Here is an 18,207-nt window from a genome sequence, read left to right on the forward strand (position 1 = left end):
ATGAGGTTTAAATGGGGTTCTTCAAGAGTGTTGAGGGTTTCCAAAGGTTGGCACCGCATAACTCATCCAATGTTATGTCAGCGTATGAGTGAAGATGACCTCTAGCAAAATAAAATTAGAAAGTTTTTCACAAAAAAACGTTTTTTTTTCGCTGAATTTATCGTTTTCTACATGCAATTAAATAAAATGCTCATCGAGACAATTATAACAATCCCAAACACAATTAGGTTGCGTTGTTTTATCATAGAGTTCCTATAGCCACCTCCTGCATCAGCCCTAGACACGGTCGCATTTTTATCGTTTGTCACCAAGCCTGTCATGCACGTTCTAACAAGTATGTAAAAGCGAAAGTGACGGGCATAGTGATAGTCGATAAAAATGGAACCATGCTGAGCCCGCAGATCAGCTCGATAATATTGCGTTGTCACCCGCCTTACATACGTTTGCAAAATTTCAGCTTTATCGGAAACCGGGAAGTGGGTCAAATTTAACTTGCAAGGTTTGTTTACATACACAACGGGACAGGTGAAACTAAATAAAAGCTTGTAAAAACTAGAACAGGCGGTCTAGCATAAGTTGCGTTCTCGCGCGCGAGTCCATACTTAAAGTCGCGCTTGATGTATGGAGTCGCGCGCGAGAACGCAACTCATGCTAGACCGTCTGGTACTCACTTCAATAGGATTGCAGTCGGCCGTAGCCAGGACCGCAACGACGGCGACCAGGGCGAGCGCCCTCCCCCCCGCCCTGCACGCCCGCCGGCTCAGGTTCACTCCATGCTTCAGTGACGTCATCGCCATCCACGCACTATCTACACTTTAAACACACTGACATGTCTTCATTATGGTCTCGCGCACTGGAAAATAGTGACTAAAGAAATTATATGGCCATTCGCGATGCTGATAATGATAAGACGTATTTTGGTGTGCGCCGTGCCTGTTACGAAGCGTTACTATGTCTTGTAATAGGTTTTTGTTGAACAATATAACGGTTTTATGCATGATTTCGTGTTCACGCATATGTTGAATATGCCTAACATCCATTGGAATTTGCGTACTAAGTAGGTACCTATCACTCAGCAGTACCATCGGGTTTTGGCGCCCTTCGTTGAAGTTTTCAAGCGTATTTCCCCCCCCCCCCTCGCCACACTCGCGTCTTTTAAAACTTTGTTTTTCTCATTTGCCATTTTGGCGCCCCCCTTGCCATCCGGCGCCTAGAGCGGCCGCTCCACTCGCTCTACCCTAGATCCGGCTCTACCTATCAGTGATGAGTTACTTTTAATCAGTGCTTTTAATTAGTTAGGTACCGTAATGTCGTTGATTAAGCTCAATTACTGCTAAAAAATTGTATAATCCCGTAGCTCAACCGTTTTGAAAGCCGGTTTACCTAACTAAATAGCTTAGGTATGACCAGCGCTTATCGAAAAAGTTACACGTAGGTAATTAAACCAAGAAAAAACATTCCCCTTGAAAGTCGGTTGATAAAATCATCTCGCCAACATTATTCAGATTCCCGAGTGCCGATCCAAGGGCGTAGTTAATGAAAATGAGGCGTATGAGGAGCCTTAAAGCCACGTTTGACAAACGGCTTGTTCGAGGTTGTGCGTGGGCGGCGTCCTGGCGCCGTCCTTGCGAAGAACGCTATTCTTGTAGTATATGGTTCATACATAGTTTTAGGTTTAGCTTTTTCTCCACCGACCTAAAAGTTGAGAACATTGGCTAAACAAAGTTTTACAAATACATATTAACTCCCATTTATAAATAGACGGGTCTATCATTCTATAAAATACCAAATGCCATTTATGAGCAAAGCTAATGTTTGAAGATGAAGGCTTTCGCTAAAAAATTCATGAAACCTGAACGTCCCATTGAGAGAAGATAAAATTAGACTTGGAATGTATATTTTACAGACATTTATTAGTCTGGCTAAATGACACTTATTTATATGTCTGTGGCAGAACTAGCAGAGTGGTTAATAGGTTCGGTGAACCCCTAACTTACGGCGCAACTGAGGCACTGCGGGGCTACCGCGAACTACATTCGACGTGTTTCCTCTCTGTCGCACTTGTAAATTGTACGTAAGTGTGACAGGGAGGCAACACGTCGAACGTGGTTCGCGGTAGGCCCTCTGAGCTCTAGGAATTTGCAATCATTTGCATACTTTGTTAACACAGATCATAGCCACTAGATGGACTAATAAATACGAGTACAAAATGAGAGGAACAGTTTAAAATATATCTCACGAACGTATACTGATATCAAGATGATAATCGCCAATACATGTACGAACAAGTAGGTACGAGTGAAATGCAGGATAACTGAATGACATTATTTAGATGCCATTCTGACGTCAGTGTACCTGCAATAATATGTTACTCTTCGAAGGCCGCAAAAATATGTGACACGCTCTTATGGCTCTACAAATAAGATCGTGTCAGATGTTATTGTGGCCTTCGTTGTGTAATAAATTATTGCAGGTGACTGTACGTTCGAATAGGCCTGGAAGGCACGGCAGCTAATTGATCGATAAACTTGTATACCTACTCGTAACACCTTCTTCGTGTAATGGATGCAAATATTTGTTTAAGCTATTTAAAGCAAATTCTAAGGGTGGTAATAAATTCTACTACTTTATACGATTATGCGCTTCTCGCTGGCTAACTTCATTTATGAGACTGTTATTTGAGCTACAGTTAGCAGGAATAGTTGCTAAGCGGGCGAGGTGTTCAAAATGATCTTGACGCGACTTTATTGTTAAGAGAATAAGAGCGTGTCAAGGTAATTTTGAACACGTTGCCCGCTTAGCAACTTCTGCTGCTGACTGTACAAATCTAAATTAAATCCAAACAAGGCTATAAAGATTTTCTAAATTACCCATAATAAAACATTTTTCTGCCGCGCCTAAACGAATATTTCGTTACGAAATACGGTTCGAGGCCATCACTTAAAGAATCTCATTTCCGCTCCGAAATTGCGTCACTAATTAAAAAGAAAAATGCACTGGAAGATGGGCTCAATATTACAAATTTATAACGTACCTACCGTATTACAATAAAATAGAATAGAAATAATAGAATAGAATAGAAATATTTTTATTCGTGAGCACAAACACAAAAAAAACCGGCCAAGTGCGAGTCGCACTCGCGCACGGAGGGTTCCGCACCATCAACAAAAAATAGAGAAAAACAAGCAAAAAAAAACAAGCAAAAAAACGGTCACCCATCCAAGTACTGACCCCGCCCGACGTTGCTTAACTTCGGTCAAAAATCACGTTTGTTGTATGGGAGCCCCACTTAAATCTTTATTTTATTGTTTTTAGTATTTGTTGTTATAGCGGCAACAGAAATACATCATCTGTGAAAATTTCAACTGTCTAGCTATCACGGTTCGTGAGATACAGCCTGGTGACAGACGGACGGACAGACGGACGGACGGACGGACGGACGGACGGACGGACGGACGGACGGACGGACAGCGGAGTCTTAGTAATAGGGTCCCGTTTTTACCCTTTGGGTACGGAACCCTAAAAAGAAAATTATACAAGCAGAACACATACAAAACAAAAACATAAAAAAGATATAATTACATAAAAAAGGAGAAAGTGCCACGAAATGGTCTCACCTCAGCATGTTGCTGGCGACTTCCAGCGCTGATCTTCCGTGAAACAATCACGACAGGTAACATGAATATAACAACAAAATTAATATAATACATACAAAAGACAAAGATAGACATTAGTTAAAAATACATGACAATAAATTACTACTTATGTATGGTACAATATTAGGTAACGTACATAATTAATTGAAGTAGAAACTAAGCTGGAAGTACTTGAAAGATATGTACAGTCAGCAGTAGATGTTGCTAAGCGGGCGAGGTGTTCAAAATGATCTTGACGCGACTTATAAGAGAGCGTGTCAAGGTAATTTTGAACACCTCGCTCGCTGAGCAACTTCTGCTGTTGACTGTATATAGAATTTCAAATAGCGATAGGTAACTATAGCTCTTTAGTCTTTACACACGCTTGCTGCAAGTAGTGTTATAGTTTAACTGTTAAACTAAACTAAAACTTTAACACATTCACCGCTGAGCTACGGTCGTAGCGCTAGCGCTAGCGCTACGCCGTAGCCGATAACATAGGTTTCATGTTTCATGTACGTAGTGAAAATATTTCGTGATTATTAGCTTTGCATCGAATCCTGTACGTTATACCTACCCGTTGTCTCGTTTTAAGGTATATTTATAAAACTTGAATTTAAATGTAATACATATATGTGGTCATGGTCAGAAAATAAATTTTCACCGGTGTGGTTCTAGTTATTAATACATATAAATCCTATAATTACTTGGCTGAAGTAATATCGCAGAGTCCGCAAGTTTCGTAGTGTCGCACCCTATTCTGACAGCCGCCGCATTGGCCTTGAACTCGGTGCATCGTTGTCCGTGCATCGCACGTGGAACGTGTTACAGATGAATCTCTGGAGTATAAATATATTGGGCGGCGAGCATAGAATGGGCCCGCCTACACAACAATAATAAAATGGACCACGAGCCGTCGAGCATTATTAATATGAACCGGCCCAAGTAATAAATTTATCATTTTGCCCGACGCTCTTGGGCATTATTCATAAATTTCATAATGACCGGTCATTATTTATACTGTCCGGTTAATCAAGTTGCCCGTAACATATACAGGGTCATTTTTGGACCGTTAGCCATATTGTGCGAGGTGATTAGGTAGGTCATACTGAACAACTTTTTCTATGGGACCAACTCCGAAATCACAAAATTTTTATTGGCCGTTTCATACATTTTGGTCGAGTGGATAAAACAATAATAAAATGGACCACGAGCCGTCGAGCATTATTAATATGAACCGGCCCAAGTAATAAATTTATCATTTTGCCCGACGCTCTTGGGCATTATTCATAAATTTCATAATGACCGGTCATTATTTATACTGTCCGGTTAATCAAGTTGCCCGTAACATATACAGGGTCATTTTTGGACCGTTTGCCATATTGTGCGAGGTGATTAGGTAGGTCGTACTGAACAACTTTTTCTATGGGACCAACTTCGAAATCACAAAATTTTTATTGGCCGTTTCATACATTTTGGTCGAGTGGATGTCGTTTTCTATGGGAAGGCCAAATTTTTTTTTGGGATTTCGGGGTTGGTCCCATAGAAAAAGTTGTTCAGTATGACCTACCTAATCACCTCGCACAATATGGCTAACGGTCCAAAAATGACCCTGTACCTATATGTGGCGGGTATATTTAAGTCTGTGGGAGGCATATTCTGATTGAAATAGCAGGTGACGAGTTTGATCTGAATTTGTTATGGATATCATCTGTTATTGTCTAAAGTGACATTTCTTTAAAAAACGTCCATCTATATACATACTAGTATTATATACTATACTTATTTTAAGATCTCTTCATCCAGCCTTAACTTCCAATAAAAATATATAATGCCCACTTTATTGGTCTTCTACTGGCGAAAAAGAATCATAAAGTCGAGCTTTCAGCAGATTTAATGACCTCTATATTGTGGTCGAGCCCATACTTAAATAAGTAAACCTTGAAAGTTAACTCCAAATATTAAGCGTAGTCGTCATAATGGAGTAGTCAATGTTGTGTTAATAAATATCTGAACAAAACCTCTAAATATTATCAGGAAATTTATATCCAGATATTTTGGAGAACAATTTAAACTTTTTGGGAAACAGTAGAGACCCATTTTGGAGCTCATGTAAGAGGTTACCTAATTTTTCACCTAAGTATATATAAGTATTTCACCTTGTAGTATTTTTCACCTATGTATTTACTTTTACGTCAACTATACACGTGACATCTTAAGACAGCTTTTTGAGTAAAGCACCATTTTTAACCGACTTCCAAATCTAAAAGGAGGAGGTTATCAATTCGGTTGTATGTTTTTTTTTATTTTTTTTTATTTTTTTTTATGTTTGTTACTCCATATCTCCGTCATTACTGGACCGATTTTGAAATTTTTTTTTTGATTGTATGTATATGCATACAGATTGGTCCCGTTTTTGTCAAAACCCAGTTCTGATGATGGGATCCATGAGTAATCGAGGGAACTCCTCAAATCTTAAAGGCATACATATAGTGATTTTTGTGTTTTTATCAACAAATCAAGCATATACATTTAAAAAAGTGACATTTGATGAAGTGGAACTGCTGATGATCAGAACGGAACTCTTCAACGACGCATAGTACACGTTTGACGATTTGTCCTCTTCGTTATGTTTGTTAAGCAAGTTAAGTTTTTAAGCCACATTTTTGTCAAGCTCGAGTTCTGATGATGGGATCCATGAGGAATCGAGGGAACTCCTCAAATCTTAAAGGCATGCATATAGAGATTTTTGTATTTTCATCAAAAAATTAAGCATTTTCATTAAAAACTGTCGCATTTGATGCAGTGGAACTGCTGATGATGATCATAACGAAACTCTTCAACGACGCATAGCTCGCATTTGGCGATTTGTCCTTTTCGTTATGTTTGTTAAGCAAGTTAGGTTTTTAGGCACATTTATGTCAATCTCAAGTCCTGAACATGGGATCCATGAGGAATCGAGGGAACTCCTCAAATCTTAAAGGCATACGTATAGAATTTTATATATTTTCATCAGAAAATCAAGCATTTACATTACAAACTGTGGCATTTGATGAAGCGGAACTGCTGATGATGATCAGAACAGAACTCTTCAACCACGCATAGTACACGTTTTGTGATTCTGAATTTCGATTTTGACTTGGACTGGGCCCCGGACTCCGGACTCGGACCCGTACTCGGACTCGGACCCGTACTCGGCCTCAGACCCGGATCCGGACACGGACCCGGACCTTGATCCGGAAAACCACTATGATACCTAAACTAAACAAACCACTATGATTACCATAAAATGTATACATATTACCAAATAAAGTATAAGCGCCGTTAAGTGGGTCCAGGCTAGTAGTTAGAGAAGTCGGTTTTTTTCTATTAAAGATTATCTACAACTATAGTTCGTTTTTTTAGCATTAGAAATAAGGTAAACAATCTTGATGTGTCTTTTAATTGAAAAACACATTTTAAAAATAAGTTACGGCAAATATGTAACAATTATGAATCTAATACGATCATTTATATTCTTCTGCTTTCATAAGTAATAGTTTTTGATTTTTAAAAAGCGTTTTTCAATTAAAAGACATGTCAAGATCGCTTACCTTCTTTCTTTCTAATGCTAAAAAAAACGAACTATAGTTATGCCAAATTTAGATTATAACTATAAGTAGGTAAATACACATATTATTTCCCCTATTTAGCAGTTTTTGGTTCTTGTTTGGTGAGCTAATATTGAGGTGAGTGGAAGAGTAACAAATCAGGCATAAATAGGGCACGAAACAGTGTCAGTTTTGTTTGTGATGATAAATTTGAGTCGATCGTGCGTTGCCGCCTTGGCAGACATGAGGCACGGTAACTCGGTCAAGGGGAAATATGCTAGGGTTCTAGAAAAATGTGTACCTATTGCCTAGTCTAGGACATCGCTAGGAATACCTACCTATCAATTTAATAAAACCGATTGAAAGAAGCAAATATCTCATCTCTCACAGCTCATGGGAGCCTGGAGTTCGCTTGGCAATTTAACTAATCCCAGAAATGTGCGTGGGCTATAGTTTTTACGAAAACGACTGCCGTCTGACTTTCCAACCCAGAGGAGAAACTAGGCCCTTATCGGGATTAGTCCGGTTTCCTCGCGATGTTTTCCTTCACCGAAAAGAGACTGGTAAATATCAAAAGATATTTCGTACATAAGTTCCGAAAAACTCATTGGTACGATCCGGGGTTTGAACCCGCGACCTCCGGATTGCAAGTTGCACGCTCTTATCGCTAGGCCACCACCAGCGCTTTTTTCAAAGCAATTATTTATTTAAAAAAAAGAGGTACACAATAGAAATCTCTAAGCGCCACGCCTAGAGCCTCGCCGAGTTTTTGCGTTGGTATCTTTTTGGGACTGGTGTAGGTTAGAACCGGTGGTAATTTGTGACAATTTAGAGCGCATTATTATTAGAGAGCATTATTTCATTACTATTTTTATTTTCAAACAAGTTTTATTTTGTGCAGACTTGAAATATTTATTTTAATTAACGACGTAAGCTTTTGTAATATCTGAAGGAAAACGAAAGCCTAAGTGATGGCCTCGAACCGTTTTCCGTTAGGCACGGCAGAAAAAATAGCGTTTTGAGAAAGTAATTTATAAGAACTTTATCGCTTTATTACGAACTTTGGCCTCCATTTGGATTTCTATCTGGAATAACTTAGAGCTATTTTCTTAGAGCTTTTTTCTTTTTTCGCTTGCTACATTAGCGTACCTACGGAGTTTAAAAATGTTAATAATACCTTCACTACATAGTATAAAACAAAGTCTCTTCCCGCTGTCTGTCTGTCTGTCTGTATGTATGCTTAGATCTTTAGAACTACGCAGCGGATTTTGATGCGTTTTTTTAAATAGATAGAGTGTTTCAAGAGGAAGGTTTTGTATAATTTGTAAACCCGTGCGAAGCCAGGGCGGTTTGTTTATAGGGTTATATATGGTTAAGGGTAAACAGTGGTTTATAGGGTTATATATGGTTAGGGGTAAACAGTGGTTTATAGGGTTATATATGGTTAGGGGTAAACAGTGGTTTATAGGGTTATATATTTAGAGGTAAACAGTGATTTATAGGGGTTGAACGAGGCGAATCGGAAGAAGATAAAATGTTCTTTTATATTTGAAACGTTATGGACAATGCGAAGTAAGGAAACCCTAGAATTGATTCAAAGCGATCACAGAGAGACGAAGTTCAAACAGATTCAATTTGGAGGCCGCATCAGGTCCGTTGGCGTTGGCAAACATCCCAGCCGTTAGTTCAAGGACAGTGCTCTTTTACAAATCTGAATATGCCTCCGGGTCAAGCCTAGTTTCTCAGTCTCCACCCTTTTCCTACCCCCTATATACTTTCCAAGTCTTATTAGGTATACGACCAAAGTTTAGTTGATCCATGGGTCCCTAGCATTTGGGCAGTGTTTACGTTTATTAATAGTTAACTAGCTACCCGCTCTGGCTTCGCATGGGTTAACAAATTATACATAAACCTTCCTCTTGAATCACTCTATCTATTAAAAATAACCGCATCAAAATCCGTTGCGTAGTTTTAAAGATCTAAGCATACAGACAGACAGGAAAGCGACTTTGTTTTATACTATGTAGTGATACGGCACGAAGTGCTACGCCGTGGCCGTAGCAAATTTATGTCGTATAGTTTGTCAAAGGACTGTCTCATTTCAAACATAGACAGAGAGAATTATACTTTTGTCTTACACTAGTACTAGCACCTAAAAGAAAAGGATGAGTACCTATAGTTTTTTTTTTGTTCTTATTTACTGACAATTGGGTTTGACCAACAATATGTGAAAAAAAACAACGGGTTGCACTCAGGGAGTGCCGGCAGAAGTGAAAACTCAATCACTATTGCAAAATGTCTGCAGCACTATGCATAATTGAGGTTAACGCCATCTAGCCATATGTTTCGTCGCATTGCTTGAAACCCCTAAGCACATCACTGTTAGTACTCGAGTTATATGAATGCCACTTAGAGCGAAACTCACTAGATGGCATTTAAATCAATAAAGAAACTCAATAACATTGAAGTAACAGTTTTTCGATCAGGTCACGTGACCGTCTTACGGTCACAAAAAGTGCACAGCGCCGCTAAAGAAGTTTTCACTTCAAAAATGTGCACGCTAGCGGCGAGCTATGCGCATTTAAAGGGTTAAATCAAGGTAACAGGATCATTGCTTATTCAAAAACAAACACGCCGTTTAACGTTGCATGGCATTAGGTTGGCCTTGACAGTGTCCGAGGGTGCATGTTGGTTTTCCATCACGACAGCGTTTGTGATCGTTATCACGCCCGGTTTTGTTATTAATGTGAACGATAATACACTTTTTAGGACAAATTATTTGTTTTTTAATAGAATAGTGTAACGCGAACTTTCCCAAATACATTAATACGCTATGTTTCGTTCGTATGATCTCTTACTAGATGGCGCTAGTAGTCCTCGATTTCGACGTAAACATTAGCGATATTTTATCTTTCCCGTAGTTTTAAAAATCCAAAACCTTGCGTAACCTGTGTTAAGTGTTGCCTAGATTTTTTGAGTACACATAACGAATGTGCAAACTAAGATTACTGTAAATTAGTTAGCCTTCAGTTCCTATGCGAACCATAGTTCACGGTGCCTACAAAAGATGGCGTTACTAATACCCAATGTTTGATCTTAATCCTAGTGTTCCTGGAGTCTTAAAATTATGACTTTAAGCATTTCGTAACACTTGTATTTTTACTAAAACTTAGCAAATGTATAGATATAGATTAATGTAATCTTGACAACTCATACATATATAGTTCACCTATACACACAGAGATGGTGTTAGTAGGCCTATGATATTTCGTTTCTGAAACCTGTAAAAAAACAGAACATCATGTAACATGTTCCTAAAAATATAGCAAATGTATCCAAAGAGTTTAACATATAAAAACAACGCGCATGTTTGTACAACTTAACTGGTTGCCAAATCACTCACTAGATGTCACTGTACAGTGCGCATAGCCATCCTACATGGCGGTGTTAAGATTTTTCCTAGAATAAGGACCCGATGCACCTAATTTTGTAATTGTTGAGAATTAGTTAGGAGTCGAGACTGCGAACACTCTGCGTACCATTTGGACCTTAGTGGGCCATCTTGACTATTAGTAGTAAAACCTAATTAGAGTATCCCGCGTTTCCTTAGTGCTCGGCAGTTGTACTTATTGGACGCTGTTCGGCCTTAGGAGATACGTTAGTTTAGTCATTATTAGTGTAATTGTAATTAGCGCCGACTGGAATAGACTCCTGCCATCGTAAAAACGCCTTTGATTTCGCCTTCATCCCGCACGCCCCACCTCTCGGAGAAACCTACTCCTAAATCTGGCGCCCAACTCGAGGCCGTGCCGTAACGTCGCAAGGTTTATGCCTGTAGAGACACGAAGAGCGAAGCTATTGCGGCAAAGCGAAGAGATGGCAGTCAATTTGACAGAGAGCCAATTCCAGCAGTTGTTAGGAGCCATCGCGACTGCAGCAAGACCAGCTCCGGCTCCACCCAAATCCAGTTCCTTCGCGAAGGCTACGTTTTCGTACAACGGCGAACGTGATCCGACCTGCGTGCAAACATTTTTAACAGCAGCTTCGTGCTTCAAACGCGTTGGGAACATCACCGACGAAGATGCACTGCAGAGTTTGCCACTAGTCTTGACGGATGCGGCAGCTGTTTGGTGGAATGGTGTGGGAAGCGCAGTCAAGACATGGAGTAATTTTGAGAACAGACTCCGTAGAGCGTTTGCACCCAAGAAGCCTGCGCATATGCTCTATAAGCAGATTTGCTTGGCGGAACAAGGTCCTCAGGAGCTCACCGAGACCTTCGTTGCCAAGCAAAGGGACTTGCTGGCACAGATGCTAGAGCCACAACTCCTTGAGACTCAGCAGCTCGATATGGTGTACGGGTCTCTTCACAAGCGGATCAAGGAGAAGATTCCGAGGGAAACCGTTCTTTCCTTCGATGCCCTTCTGGAAGCAGCACAGTCGGCCGAAGAGTTGCTGGATGACGAACCCCCTCTACCGCCAACTGTCCAACCGAAGGAGCGTATCCGGTGCAGTTACTGCCGAGTGAAAGGCCACACGGAGGACGTGTGCCGTAAGAAAGAGAGGGAAGCAGCAACACGTGCAGCAACCCGAGTAAAAGCTGAAGCGCTGCCACCAGCCACAGCTACAGCCTCTGCGACGGCAACGACACAGGCACCGTCTCCGTCACAGCCCATATTCGCGTGCTACGGTTGTGGGACGCCAGGCGTAGTCCGAAGCAAATGCCTGAAGTGTGCCGAAACTAAGAAAACGACCAAGACGGAACACGTCGATTTCTGCGCCACTGGGATAGCCGAAGATGACTCCATGGATATACGCAAGCGACCCATCATTGGCATCGGTATTGGACCAATTACGGGGACAGCGTTCCTTGATACGTGTGCCAAGAGCAATGTGGCGTCATATGAACTTTACACTTGCCTGAAAATGCGTGGCTACCGTATCACTGTCGACCACGCTCGAGTGACGCTTGCCGATGGAATAGGAAGGTTGCAAGAAGTCCTGAAGGTGAAATGCGTCGTAAACGTGTGTGACCGCGCCGTACCTACCAAATTTATCGTGTTCCCTGGGAAACGGGATACACGAACACTCCTGGGGATACCTTTCCTACAGGATGCTGGCATCATAGTGAATGCGCCACAGATGACGTGGCACTTCATTGACAACCCCACGAGCATTTATGAGTTGGGAGAGGAAGATGAAGAGGGGGCTTCATCGACCTACTGGTCAGACCCTGCTATAAGTTATGGCCATGGCATAGCAGCATCGGCTGTGTCAGAGAGCGCTCCTGCGGAACGCGTTTCTTCAACGCGCTGCTCAAGAAGGTCATTTCTTCAACGTGCCTTGCCATTCGACGCCGATCTACTCTCCGAGAACGCTACCGTCCCCTACCAATTGATCCCGATTACATTCGCTGATTTGCCGGAAGTACCCGCTCCCAAAAGAGTGAAAGCCCTAGACGCCCCTCTATTTGACGGCTATTCTCCGAGGTTTGTGGACGATATGTACAAAGACGCTCAAAAGACTCTCACCATGACGGAGATTGAGCTATCCCCACACTCACGGGAGTTGTTCCCGGAACCCAGTCAGATCAGCCGTACTTTGTAAGGGATGGGTGCCTCCCAAAGTTTCACCCGGTAACAGACTATAAATACGTCATGAATACGTTCAGTCTTACCGAAGAGGGGGAGGGTTCCCCAAAAGACTACCCCTGAACCAGCAATCACGAGCGGACGTGGACGTCCGCCCAACGGCCTCAACGCAACGAAGACTTTCCTGTCACCGCGCCGGGTCGTCTGCAGTTCCAGAGGGGGAGACTGTAACGCGAACTTTCCCAAATACATTAATACGCTATGTTTCGTTCGTATGATCTCTTACTAGATGGCGCTAGTAGTCCTCGATTTCGACGTAAACATTAGCGATATTTTATCTTTCCCGTAGTTTTAAAAATCCAAAACCTTGCGTAACCTGGGGCCTTATTCGACATGCCACTTTTGACGTCGCATGTTGAAGTTCATTTGAATCTGAACAATCATGGGTTGTCGAATAGGTAAAGTGTGTCACCTGTCAGTGAATCTCATGTAAACAAATCATTTCATCGCTAGACTTGGTTGTCTATTGGTATGGCCGCCATGTTTGGATTTATGACATTTAAAAGGGGATTCTATGGCATAGAGTAAACTACATTTCTATTTTCTATAGTTTTTTGATTCCCCTACTCGACGCAAGATGGAGTTAACAGTCAAATTTCGATCTTGGCGTTATAAAAATAAACCGCAAGAACATGACATGCAGTTGCGTTGGTGTAGATCTATCATGAAAAGGAATATATGACAATTGTCCAGAATTAAAAAAAACTTGACAATAAACATACAGCAATACATATACCACTAAATGTCAAAAAGAAAACAGATTTAGTATAATTACTAGGTAACAAATTATATATAAAGTTTAAATTTTAAACCAATCGTCGTGGGTCCTAACCCCGGCTCTTAGCAATGAACTTCTTGTAACTTGTGTGAAAAATATCATTTGATATTACACCAATTACTTTATGGTGAAGTAAAATATCATGAGTCATGAGGAAGACGGAGTAGCCAGTAGCCACAATAAGCTATTTTTTTGTCCTCTGGGTTAGATGGCAGTGAAATAGGGAGAGATAGTGAAGAATGCGGCAAAATAAGCATTTATTGTGTTGTTAGTAGTTAGTAGACTAGTTTTTTTTTCTAAAAATGAAAATTGACGCAACAGCAAGCTCATAGCCCCCTATGAGCCAGTCTGTTAGGTGCAGGCTTAAGGGCTAATCCCGGGGGAAGCGGAGCGTCGGCGACTAGCTGGTGCATCTGCTTATTAACCTCTTCTCACTTTTACCTCAGGTCCTTTGATTAATAAATTAAGGTAAAATTCGTAAGAACTAGTGCCTGTGTCATATTCTAAATTGGACGCTATGCCTAATTAGTTGTTATAAATTAAATACAATAATTATTTATTTAATTAAATTTATAACAACGCAACGTGGGGTTATTCATGATGAATTTTAATGGCTTATATAAGACAGCGGTCGTATATTGCCTCAGAAATTTGGATTTTGTCAGTTTGAATGAACAGCAAACTGGAGACATTGAGATTAATTTTAAACTTATTATTTTAGGTGTTCATAAGAAATAAGGTATTGACAGACATTGACGGAAAATCGCGAAAACCCGGCCAGGTGCGTCGGACCACGCAAAACGGAGGAGGATTCCATACTTACTTCTTCTACCATGTATCCATATGCCAAAATAGCAACAAAAAAGCCGAACAAAAATACCGTTTCTTCGCAGCACTAGATTTCAGTCCTTTTTTTAGAAAAGTAATATGTTTAGGTACATAATATATATATATATATATATATATATATATATATATATATGTAAGTAATTTTGTTATGTGAAACTTATATGTTGTGTTACGAGACTTACGAGTAGGTAACTTTAAACTTTAACAGCCTAACAGATCCCAATAAGGCCTAGTTTACCCTCTGGGTTGGAAGGTTAGATGGCAGTTGCTTTCGGAAAAACTAGTGCCTACGCCATTCCTTGGGATTAATTGTCAAGCGAACAATAGGTTCTCATGATCCGTGGCAAAATCGAGATAACGCGAGGAAGAATAACTTTGTCACAAGAATATTTGGCCAAATATAAATCCTTACTCTCGTGTATTTGACCTACCTACTCGTATTGAGTCGTATTTTGCCACCTAGTAGCCTCGAATTGGTTGTTATATGTGGCTTTCCATAAATTAAGGGTCCTTATGCTTCAATAAGGACGTTTTCATGGGGTCCCGTTGTTTCCCATAAAGTTTTAAGTCATAATGTATTGTTTGTCATATTATCATTACTCATAAAACTGAAACCGTTAACATTTCAAGATTTTAGTTAGGTTATCCTATAGATAGGTTAGGTTAGGTTAGATTTGTTTTATGGCAATCCTGAAAAGTGACGCGTTTCTGAACCAAATGAATTATGACTAACGAAAATTCGAGCAAACAATACATTATGGCTTAAAACTATTTGGGAAACAATAGAGACCCCATTTTCATCTGAAGTTGCAATAGAAATTGAAAAAGCCACATTTTTTCAAGCTTTTACTTAGTTTCATCTGTCCCGTTGGTTGTCTGTCTGTTCCAATGTGGTTCCAATCAAATCATGCAAATTAAATCCCAACAAAAACATAAATGTGAAATGAGAGCCAAGTTCAATATTGAGAATACGTGTCGTTGTTGACTCGCCGACACAAGAATTGAGATCTATATGGGTGCCAAGTTCTGTGCTGTGTAGAAAATCCTGAAATTATAAAGGATTTGTCTTGGCTAGTTTTTAACAACAAACCAAGTTTTTGAAAAACTAACAGAAAAATATATATTACCTATATGCCTATACGTAAAAACTAGCCAAGACAAATCCTTTATAATTTCAGGATTTTCTACACAGCACAGAACTTGGCACCCATATAGATCTCAATTCTTTTGTCGGCGAGTTAACAACGACACATATTCTCAATATTGAACTTGGCTCTCATTTCACATTTATGTTTTTGTTGGGATATCATTACTTTTTGTACAGAAATTACTATAGTATTCATCATGAAAGCAGTTTGCCTAAGCTGAAAAGGAGACCCTCGCTAACGCGCGGTTAATTGTCAAAAAGTTTCAGTTTCACATTTTTTCTTTTGTATACGCCTTATAGTCTACTTTCATTCCAAATATCAAGTTTCTAAGCACTGACTTAATATAATAGAAATAGACACACAAAGCAGAACAAAAACGTCAAGAAATGTGGATCCCAATGACGTTTCGCACCATTTGCATTGATGATAAAAACGCTTACGTAAATTTTGAATCAAGATAAATGTTTCGTACAGAAAAGAGCTTAATGTCGTAAGCATTAAGTGTCATATTTGCAAACATAAGTACCAACACTGTTAAAAAATTTAGTCCGATGGCACTATAACGTGACATATTTACGTCAAACAACATCAAACGAGAATAATGAACGAATGGAGTCACTTTGGTACACTTTAATATGTATTACTGTACAGGAAAACCAATTGAAGTAATAAATAAAACAAATTTAATTTAATCGGGAGCTCAAATAAAATTAATTCGTGGTTCAAATTCAAACAAATCAAATTTTTAATTCGTAAGTATACGTCTTTAAATACTAATTTCCTTGAAATAAATTCTACTTATTAAATAACTGTGTATTTAAGATCTACATTTACTCATAGCGCGGGTGCACGGGGACATTTAGATACTGATTGGATTTTTTTTAAAGTCTACCTATACTTTATAAAAAAAATCCTGTGGTTGTCACTGTGTTCCGAGAGGTTTAGCATTTACAGTTAGTCGATATAAGCCCTTATTGGTGGTGTATATGTCGGAAACAGGGAAATGGGCCGAACACACAAGTGCCGTTTTGCCTTGTTTAAAACTGCATCACCCCTATCTCTTGCTATAATTAAATAGCAGTCCACTTTGCACGTCGCATAGGTTTTCTTGGAAATCTTGAATTTAAACATAATATTATTTCTTATGAATTCCATATAAAAATATAAAAAAATATTGACCTCACATCGACTCATTAGATTTTTGTTCCTTAACATCCCTTCTTTGGTACTAACAAATTAATTTATTCAAAACCATAAAATTACCACCAGATTACATAAATTATGTAATGCTATCCAAAGAACTAACCGAAAGAAATACATTCCATCCTTTTTCCTTGTTTTATCATTGTTATTTTTACATATTTTAACGGCACATTTCGTAATTGTTGACAACTTCACATTTGAGCGTTTCAAACAAGACTAAACGAAAAAGTAATGCATGATCTGTTTTGACATCACTTTTGTGGGGCCATTTTTGGCGGCTGATTGGGTATCCAGTTCTTTATACTATATCAATGTTTCTAAGTAATCTAGAAGTGGGTTAGGTTTTTGGTCTATAAGTATTTTTTTTTCCATCGATATATCAATAATTTCCAGTTTTCAGATTTTTCCCTCTATATGCACCTAATAGTCTACCTTGATGCCAAATATCAAGTTTCTAAGTCATCTAGAAGTGGGTTAGGTTTTTGGTCTATAAGTATTAATTATTTTTTTTCCATCGAAATATCAATAACTTCCAGTTTTCACATTTTTCCTTCTATATGCACCTAATAGTCTACTTTGATGCCAAATATCAAGTTTCTAAGTGATCTAGAAGTGGGTTAGGTTTTTGGTCTATAAGTATTAATTATTATTTTTTTCATCAAAATATCAATCATTTCCAATTTTCACATTTTTCCTTCTATATACACCTAATAGTCTACCTTGATGCCAAATTTCAAGTTTCTAGGTCACCTGGAAGTGGGTTAGGTTTTTGATCTATATGTCAGTCAGTCACAAAAATGCCGGTTTTTAAAGGTTAATTTATCAATAACTGTTTGAGCTATGTTTATGAAATAGTGTATTTTGAACAAGCTAAGGGACTTGAATACATGTGCCAAATTTCATGTGTGTAGGTTAAGTAGGTTTCAAGTTGTGAAGGGGTCAAAAGTAGCTCGAAATGGTTCGTGTAATATTACACACGGTTGCTGCGTCGCCAGTTCCTTTTTCTTTGAACTTGGCTGGACACGCTACCGCGTGTCTAGATTTGACCCACTTCTCGGGTGTTCAATGAAGCTGAAAATTTACATAAGTACATAATATGTAATATGGGTGACAATACAATATTTTTATGGTTACCATCGAGCTGATCTGATGGTGATGATACAGACAGTGGTCTTTTAAGTCTTTTTAACTTTGTGATAAAACAACGTAACTTAATTATATTTGAAAATATTTAAAGAAAAATACAGTCAGAAATTAGAAATTTTGTTATCTAACCTCTCTATCACTCTTGCATATTCGAGCGATAAAGAGGCAAATAGCTGAGTTTCGATTTTCGCACTTCCCGATAGGCCCCTT

General features: G+C 39.3%; 1 protein-coding gene across 4 annotated transcripts in view; it reads right to left on the minus strand.

Moving 5' to 3' along the window:
* Window positions 1-18,207, minus strand: part of LOC134651910 (sodium/hydrogen exchanger 3) — an 85,352-nt gene that overhangs the window by 45,900 nt on the left and 21,245 nt on the right. For all 4 annotated transcript variants that reach the window (XM_063507017.1, XM_063507014.1, XM_063507018.1 and 1 more), the window contains exon 2: window positions 672-853. In XM_063507017.1, the coding sequence (XP_063363087.1) occupies window positions 672-797 (126 nt within the window). In that variant the 5' untranslated portion in view covers window positions 798-853. The remainder of the gene's footprint in view (window positions 1-671; window positions 854-18,207) is intronic.

Source organism: Cydia amplana, chromosome 11 (assembly GCF_948474715.1).
Source record: "Cydia amplana chromosome 11, ilCydAmpl1.1, whole genome shotgun sequence".
Taxonomy (NCBI): Eukaryota; Metazoa; Arthropoda; class Insecta; order Lepidoptera; family Tortricidae; genus Cydia; species Cydia amplana.